At 27.4% G+C, this 9985-nt stretch overlaps 1 protein-coding gene across 1 annotated transcript; it reads left to right on the plus strand.

Moving 5' to 3' along the window:
- Positions 1-8997: 8997 nt before the first annotated feature.
- LOC145833498 (dual specificity protein phosphatase 15-like) lies at positions 8998-9513 on the plus strand. Its single transcript, XM_082940670.1, has one exon. The coding sequence runs from the start codon at positions 8998-9000 to the stop codon at positions 9511-9513; it is 516 nt and encodes a 171-aa protein (XP_082796796.1).
- Positions 9514-9985: the final 472 nt, after the last annotated feature.

The following is a 9985-nucleotide window of genomic DNA, read 5'->3' on the forward strand; positions in this document are numbered from 1 at the left end:
TGAGTTGAGATTTAAAGAACTATAAACAATAAACGGTCTTAGTTTAAACTCACGAACTATGAATAGCTTTGTTCGTTAAAATAAGTTAAATTATGTTTTAATGTTTTATTTTATTGATCAGTCGAAATAATTTCATAACCAGTTCTTTGTAAAAAATTATTACTTTTATGTTATAACAGTTATAACATTTTAGATGATGTGTAACAGTATAAAACCTAAACTAAATGGTTACTGAAATTGAAATTTGTTAACTGCTGATAAAGGTCAAAAATAAATTGATTAAAGAATAGGTTATCTAATAGCTAAAGATTTTAAACCCTTTAATAAGGCTTTAATAAAAACTGTTGATTGAATTTATTGTAAGTTTTGATATCAAAATATTACAAAATCTATTTATAATAAAGTGTAATGTTGAAAATCAGCCTTCTACTATGTTTTTCTATATCGAGTTTTAGTTATTACTGTTTAGCTTCACTAGAAAAATATGATTTTAGATGTTCTTATGAAGAATAAACACTAAAACAAGTCTTATTTATTTAAGTTTTTGGTTAATTCCAACTAAAAATAAAAGAAAACAATCAAATATCAGTTGTCTAATTTTTTATTTAGAAATACATTCGATTACAAATGCATAAAAAACAAAGGTACTGGACATAAAATCATCAAATTTAATCGTCTTCTGCTTTTGTAAGCTTTCCTTACATTATTAAATGAACTTCTCAGTCCTTTAGCAAAGCTCGAAGCTAGTCTCTTTGCTTTTGATTTTGTTTTAACTTCTGGTTGTAACTGGTCAGGAGAAACTCGATTTGATCTAAACCATCTGAACCTTTTTGACTTCGATTTCATCTTTCGTTCATTTCTTACTTCCAAGGTGTTAAATCTATTGCTATTGGATGATTTTACTGAGCTACATCTTTCAATATCTGGTTGAAAGTAACTTTTAACATCAGGGCTTTTGGTGAGAAAAAACTCACTATCATCAGACAAGCTTTCGTAATCTGGCGTCAGTTCTCTTTCGAAAGAGCTGAAACTAAAAACTTCTCTGAGCATTTTATTTTTTTCAAATGACTTATCATCAATTAATATTTCGCTTTCAAGTTTCACTACCTTTTTGTTTTTCTTTACAGAACTTATACCACTATCTCCCTTGCTAAAATTGTTTTGCTTTCTTAGCTCAGTAGAAACTTCAATGCTTGATTCAGATTTTACACTCCTTAGACAGTCTTTTCCTGCATCAATAGAAACAATGCCATATTGTTGCTCGTTTTCATGAATATTGCTTTCCAATTCATTTTTTTCAGTGGAGTCAAACACCATATTGAAAGAAGCATCATCATGTTTGACTTCATCAAAGTTTTCCGTTATAAGGCTGCCTTTTCTTTCCTTTTGTACCAATGAAGAAACACTTAAAATCTCTGACTCATTTTTTACAGTTTTGCTCACATTGCGAAGTTCAAAAGCTTGACTTGATTCATTCAGAGGAGAATCACAATTTTTAGCTATATCAAAGTCCTCCGTTGTAAAACTGATTTCACCTGCGTTTTGAGTCATTAAAGCAGTGGTTCCCAACCTTTTTGATGCCCCACACCCCTAAAGTCTCTTAATTTGATTTCGCACCCCTAACACTATATGCTATAATTATTTATTAATAATTTGATTATAAAATCATTGGTTTGATTAATTAATAATTTGTATTTTAATTTTTATTATAGTGTACTATATTATCAAAAATAAAATACTTGGAAATTTATAAAACATAGCAAACTATATTCGAACAAGTTTTATCTATTTTTTATAAGGTAGAAAACATCAGCTGTTCTAAGTTAAGCTTATGTTAAGTTTTACTTTCAAAACTATTAGCAGCTAGGAATTTTCAAAATAATAAAGGTTTGAGTTAAGATTTTTAAAATTTAAAAGATATGTATAAAAGCAAATACAAAAAAAAGCATACTTACAACATAAATATAAAAAGTAGATTGAAAAAGGTAAACTATTTAGGTTCAAAAAATGAATGAATAGAAATAAAGTTTATGCATTGAATACTTTTGCTGATCTACTAAAATTGGTTTTATTAAAGCTAAAAACAAGTTTTCTTAAATGGTATAACATACAGTAATAGCTGTGAACTTTAAAATTTACTGATGTTAAATCTTTAAGCACCACTTTCTGCACAACGAAGCTTAATAAACGATTACATTATAAATGTAATAACCTTAACAGAACCAATTTAGAACCAGTTTTAAACAACTAATGGCCACTTAAGAAACTAAAATATTTAAAGAATAGATGATTAAAATTCACAGGTGTAAAACTCTAAGAAAGCTTTACTGAAGTGTTAATTCTAAACTAACAGATATTAAATGAAATTAGTAAAATGAATTTACTTCTAGAAAAGCGCTCTTGCTCTATGACGTATTAATAAAATTAATTTATTCAGAAAATGAGCGCCAACTTCTTTTTATAACAAAATTTACTTTTTAACTTTATAAACTTTATCAGAGAGTGAAAATCTCCTTATTTATAATTCAAAAATTAAAAGCCATTTCGCACCCCCTGGAATGCTACCTCGCACCCCCAAGGGGTGCGAGCACCCCTGGTTGGGAACCCCTGCATTAAAGGATCATCAAAGAACTCATTTGTCAAAATAGACTTAGTTTTGTTTACACTGCAAACTTCAGAAACTTGATTTGGTTGTTCACCATTAGATACATTGATCTCATTCGCTTTTTGCAAGCTAATTTGCTTATCTGTATTCAGAGGAGCACAACCAATTTCAACTACATCAAAGTTCCCCGTTATAAAACAGTCTTTACCAGTATTTTGCATCATTAAAGAAACGTTTAAGAGTTCTGACTCATTTTTCAAAATAGACTCAGTTTTGTTTACACTGCAAAGTTCAGACACTTGACTTGGTTGTTCATCATTAGATAAAACAGTCTCATTTACTTTTTGCAATCTGTTTTGCTGCTCAGTATTTGGAGGAGCATCACCATTTTCAACTACATCAAAGCTTTCCGTTATAAGACAGTCTTTACCTGCATTTTGCATCATTAAAGAAACGTTTAAGAGTTCTGACTCATTTTTCAAAATAGACTCAGTTTTGTTTACACTGCAAAGTTCAGGAGCTTGACTTGACTGTTCACCATTAGATACATTAATCTCATTCTCTTTTTGCAAGTTAGTTTGCTGCTCAGTATTTGGAGGAGCATCACCATTTTCAACTACATCAAAGTTTTCCGTTATAAGACAGTCTTTACCTGCATTTTGCATCATTAAAGAAACGTTTAAGAGTTCTGACTCATTTTTCAAACTAGACTCAGTTTTGTTTACACTGCAAAGCTCAGACACTTGACTTGATTGTTCATCATTAGATAAAACAGTTTCATTTACTTTTTGCAATCTGTTTTGCTGCTGAATAGCATTGTAACTGTTAGCTGACAAGTTTTTTTCAACTTCATTCAGCATTGAGTTAATAAGATCATTTATAACAAATGCGTTTTCCATTGCGTTTTCTGAAACGTGTTGTTTTGAAAATTATAATAATTTTGAATTAATTTGAACACGTTCATCAAAATTTTATTGACGTAACAATTTGCTTTAAATTATAGCTTATTTTTTTTAATTATTTTTTTAAAACTCACCAAATTGTTGTTGTTTTTTACTTATTCTACTTGAATAAGATTTTAAACAACTTAAGATCTCGTTTTTTTTTGTAATAAAATTTTAAAAATTTATCATTGAATCATTCTCCTTTTTAAGTCGAGAACTTTGATTGCAACCTTTAAAGCAAAAAGTACGCAAGTTGTTTTTTTAATGAATTTCTAGCATAAAAACATTAGTTGCTAACTCAAAATTGAAAATACTCTTTTAATAAACGAACGAAATAAAGATTTTTTTTGAGCACACATCCCAAAAGTTTTAAATGTATTTACAAAAAATTATACTTAATGATAATCTAAAATCTTGTACATTCTATATGTTTTTTTAATACTAACTATTAAGATATAGCTATTGAATAAGTAATGGTAATAAAATCTTTAAATTAATTACTTAATACAGTTGTTATTGTGAAATACTTGAAATTTAGAGTCAAATTATTAGTTTAAAGTTTATAGAGGAAAAAATACTAAACAAAACTAAATAAGAATATTAACTGAGATATTAGAATAGATAAACTAGGTAAGATATTTTTTTATAGATCGATGAAAATAGCTAAAAAACTTTAGTCACAAAACCTAGTGCATGAAAAACCTTTTTGCTATCGAGTCATACTCCATAGATACAGTTTAATGTCTTGTCAAGAACCAAGCAACTAATTTAAGTAATTTCTTACTAAAAGTTTTATAGTTTAGAAATTTTTTAAAATTACTCAAAAATAAAAAGCAAGACCTATTATGAAAACGTTGGATTGTTGGTATGTTTAGGTTTTAAACCTAACATTTAAAAAAATATGTAATGAAAATTAATATAATATTTCTAAAATATTGCAGCGAACAGTTTATATTTAACTTAAAAAAAACGTTTAAATTTAGATTATTTTTTTGTTAGTTTTAATTTAGTTTGCTTCAGAGAAAACTTCAATTTCAATGTTCTAGACCAATAGTAATTTTGTTCTAGAACTAAACAGTGTAATAGTGGTAATTTATAAACAACTTATTTTTTTCCTTGATAAAAATAATTTTTAAAATAATATGCATTGCAAAAAAGCATGCAACTTAATATTAAAATAAGACACACTTCAAATAAAGTTTGATTTGTATTTTATTATTTAAAACTTAAAATCAAATTTATAGAAAACAAATAAATCTTAAGTTTGTTATAGAAATATGAAACGCTAGTACTGTATAAAGTCTTAGTTTATTTGTCGAATAATAGTGCAACAGACTTTGTGATGAGCGTTAGTTCTATAGATAAAGTTTGCATGACTATACCCATTTACCTAAAATTAAAAAAACCTACTAACCTTTAATGTTCTCAATCAAACGAATTTTTTTAAAGAATACTTAAAATAAAAGAACATTTTTTTCTTACAATATCATTTATTTTTTTTACTTATTTAGAGATAAACTTTTACAGAAAACAATTTACTGTATTAATAATGACCAGTTTTTAACGGCACTACTTAAAGATGTGAAAAAGGAAATGCTTGTCAAAAATGTTCCAATTACCTTTTTAAAACTTAACTTTTTACCTAACTTTTCTATTGCTCTAGCTTGTATCTTGCAGTCCTTGTAAACAACCAGTTTGTCCCGGTTATCGCAGAAAAAATTATGTGGGAATGTCGAAAGCTGAAATGTCGTAATTATTTATTCAAATTAATATGCCTATCAATAAAAAATTATCTTATTCGGATACTTATAAAAATTTTACTTTATACTTTTATAAGTAATCTTTACCAATAAAACATTTGTTGGACGTTTTTAGTAACATAAAAAAAGACTTTTTACGCTACATCTTGTTCTTTGATTTTTTTTGTTTACAAGGGACTGAAGTCCTGGACAAGTAAAAAATAAAAATAAACTATTTTATCTCAATAAAGTATGTAAGTATTATAAAAAATACATTGTATGCTAATATAGAATTATAAAATGATTTGTTTGTCGTTTATAAACATTTTTCAAACTTGTTAAGTATTTTTATTTTACCCAAATTAATATTTTTGATATATTACATGAAGCAAAATAAATTAAATAACTTGTTATCACAACTAGATAGTATTCCTTTCTATATAGAATAAATTATAACAATTATTTTCACAGTAACTTTCTTTATTTATCTGATATATGTTTCTCTGTATTGAACAAAGTATAACAGTTCTTCCTCGAAGTTGTTAAAATTTCCAAAAAGTTCAGCTTTAATCTACTGTTGATTTTAAGGATAAATATATATACCAGGGCTTTCTAAAAATATTTTCATTAATCCCCATTTTGCATACATTTAAAAAGTAATCGGCTTTTTATAATAGATATCCCTTATATAATTTTCTTTTACCTTTTCGTCCCCTTATAAATTATTATGTCATGAAAGCCTGTATTGTCCACTTGGAGTCCTTAATTTTTTGATAAGTTATTACCTTTAAAAAAATTAATTATAAAAAAACTTTTTTCAATAGTTCGAATCAATAAATGTAAGTAACAGAGTTTAGATGGTCGACCGTTTGACTTTCAATTAGCTAAAAGCTTCTAGACCTGTAGTTTACTAACTTCTTCTCTACTCAGGCTCATCTTTTGTAGTAATAGCCAGAGTAGTTTCTATTCTATTATTTTTTCCAAACCATGCCTACTAATTTTTAAGATAACCTTTTTATTTAAGAGTATTTAGATAGTTTATTTTATCTTATTTATTTTGTATCCTTTATCATATTTACTGTTGATCATGCATTTATATTTCTTCAAAAACATCAAGTTATGGCTGTGATCATTCAACGTACAGTTATTTTTAATTTTTATAAAACTATGTGGACAAACTTATATAATTTGAATTAAATATATTAATGATTAACGAAACTTAATTGTTAAAGTTATTAGAAGCAACGTTTCGATTAAGATTTAATATTAAGGTACTTGTCAAAACCGAATTTAAGTATTTTAAACCTAAAAAAACTAGTAGTCCGTTTCCGACAAAAAATCAAAGCAATAAATTTTCAGATCATTCAAATAAGGCCTATAACTTTATTAGGAGCATTAAAATCAAGCATCAACTTAATTGTGAACAATGCATTTTTTATTAAAAATATGTTAAAATATTGTGTAATTTAAGCTTAACATAAACTAATTTTAACCATTCAAATTTTATATCAGTCTGTTTAAAAATATTTTTTTAGTAAAAGCAGTTTAAAAATTGGTCATTTTGTACAAATTTTTTTAAAATTTTAACGTTTTTTAATAGATTATAAAAATCAATGTTTATAAATTATATTTTTTACTTTAAGTTAATGAAAATTTTAACTTTTTACTAATCAGAGTCAGAATTTTGATGTTTGAAAACTGATTTAAGTTCTTGTAAAATAAGCTGTAATGTAGTGTATACTTGATACCTTAGCTGCCATAAAACTTTTTTGAATATAGCGGTCGTAAATACGATGGTAGATCACTCTTATCATAGACTTCACCCAGCGTTGAAGAACTAAGTACAAATTTATCTTTTTAAAGCAAGATTGAGAAGACCTTTAAGTTATAACGACTTTGCTTTTAAGATAATCTTATATTTGGCTTATAATTAGCATCTAAATTGTAAATATGTTTGGTGTTGCTTTGAAATTATATAGCAGTTGACTGTTTTATAGTCGAGGCAAAGCTTTAGAACTCCAAAGAATATTTTCTACACAATAACGTTAGGTTAATCATTCCACAATAGTTGTTAATTTGAGATTTTGGATAACATTTTAAAACATTAGCCAAAAGTTGATTACAAATCAAACTATGTTTTGAAAATTTCTACAGCAATAATAAAAAATCTAATAGTTTATACTGTTTAGGCCTTTACAAGGTTGCATTTTAAAAATTTAAAACATTTTAAACACTTTAAGTTCTAAAATTTTTAAAGCTATTATGTAGAATTAAATCACGCTAATAAAAGTTACGTTGTAGTATAAATGTGTCTCTTCTAATTCTCTTTTATGTAGTATTTAGTGTAAGCTGTATAATATCAGCTTTGTTAGTGACAAAAAAGTCAAAAATATTGTTTGCTGTTTACTAACTTTAGTAAAACTTTATTATATACCAAAAATTAATTATTTTTTAAACTAAATATGAGATTCAAGATACTTTCAAAAAGTACCGAGCAGACATGTTAAAAAGCTTTGCTTTGTTTATTCGAGCGTGAAATTACTAACTTAAAACAAACCAAAGTTTATACGCTTCAATGCTGAATGACCATAGTAACTATTAGCATTTTACCATCTCTGGTACCGAGTTATATATATTAGGCGAAGATAGTAATTTTTGAACGTATTTAAGCTTTACTAAACAAGTAAAAAAAAGCGCTTATAATTAGTTTACTTTACGTTACTTCAAACTCAAATCTAAAATAACATTACCAAGCCTCGTAAAAAGATAAACCAACATTATAAGGCAGTATTTTTTTTAATTTCGCAATCTTTCTGAAACAAACAACTTTTTGTTTTACGTCAAATATAATTTATGTTTTAGCTTTGCGTAAACATTAGTAATATAAATACGTCAAAAACTATCTAACTTTTATAAACACTCATACTTAGTAAAATTCTGAGCGTAAACATTATATTTTGTCGTTTGTTGTTGTTTCTAAAAAAAGTCTTTGTTGAAAAGGACTGTACAACTAATTGTTTGCATTTATTTTTTTTGTATTAAAAATTAATATTTAAACTTGTGGTTTATAACTATATTTAAATTTTTTGAATTTTTGAACCGTATATTTTTTTCTACGTTAAACACTTTACATGCTTTTACCAAGTTTCATACTACAATTAATAATAGTTTAAGTTAGTTTATAATTTCAATGCTTTGAAGTTGAGGCAAATCAGGTTTCTTAGATATAGCATTCTTAAATACAAAAGCTTGGAGACGCTTAAAAACGCTAGTTACTTTTAAATCATTAAAAGCCGTTTTTATACAAAATCATAGTTAAAATTATGTTCTATGATAAAAAATTATCATATACAAAGTGATAATAAAAGTCGTTTTACTTTTAAACTAAAAATTATGAATAAAGTAAAAACACATTAAAAAAATTATGGACAAAGTTTTATTAGATGCCAAAAGCAAACATTAAAATAAATAATTGAGTCGGTTAAGTATGATAGAAAAAATACTAGCTTATATTGATTAACAAAAATTCAATCCTATCCGGCATTTAAAATCAAAAGAGGCAGACTACCTTCATCCCATTTTAATTTCTACATTGATTAAGGGGTAGATGCTTTTCTGTATATACTTGTAGTTTTCTGTACGTAATTTACGTAGACTAAAGATTTATAAAAACTAAATAGTCACCTCAGTAACCCTTAAAATCACAAAAATGAACAAAATAGTACCGGGAATGTACATCGGCGACATGTGCAGCTCAACTCACGCGAAACATCTGAAGCGGAACCGCATCACGCACATACTGACCCTACACAGCTGCAAGCAAGAAAGTATCGACCATTTTCGGCACCTGAAATTCTGTTGCCATGACAAGCCTTCCGATGACATCACCGAACACGTCACGGAGTGCTTCGACTTCATCCACTCGGCGAGAATGAAAGGCGGATGCGTTCTCATCAGCAGCGTTCGCGGGCTTTCGAGGAGCGTCGCCATGGCAACCATGTACCTGACGACGGTCACAGGGAAACCTTGGGCGGACGTGTTGGGTGCGATAAGGCAGAGAAGAAGGTTTGCGAATCCGAACAAAGGATTAAGGCAGCAACTTGACAAGTTTCAAGCGTTCGGAGTTGGAGATGAAAAAGAAAAATTAATTAAAAAGTTCGGAGTTTGTGACGCATTCGGTGACACGAGTCTAGTTGAAGGTCTGATCAGGTTTAATAATTTTTAGTTGATAAAAATAAGTTACCTCTGGAAGAAGTTTGATCAAAAGTACAGTTTTGTAGTTGTTGAAAAAAAAGTTTTATTAACTAGCTTGTTTTTTTAATAAACTCAAGTTTACAAAAGGGTTGATCATACCAATTCCTCCATCAGACCACAAGCCTCGGTAGACTGATGATTGGATTGGTATGATCAACCCTTTTGTAAACTTGAGTTTGTCTCACGGCATACGAGAGTCCAGGCTTCTGCTCTACAGACTTTAGCCGATGTTTTTGTTGATTATTTTTTTAATAAGTTAAATTACTGGAACACACTATAAGCTCAATTTTTTTAATTCTTATGACTTACTTACCTCTCTTGTATGAAATACAAAATTTTCATTATGTTTTGGATATTTTTATTAAACTATGTTTCTAAATTTGTTTAAAAAATATTTATAACACATTTTGCACGTTGTTAAAAATTACTTAATTTTTGTTAAA

This window comes from Thalia democratica, chromosome 4 (genome assembly GCF_965202585.1).
Source record: "Thalia democratica chromosome 4, ktThaDemo2.hap1.1, whole genome shotgun sequence".
Taxonomy (NCBI): Eukaryota; Metazoa; Chordata; class Thaliacea; order Salpida; family Salpidae; genus Thalia; species Thalia democratica.

Coding starts and splice junctions, on each gene's coding strand:
- LOC145833498 (XM_082940670.1), top strand. CDS start 8,998: ATGAACAAAATAGTACCGGGAATGTACATCGGCGACATGTGCAGCTCA.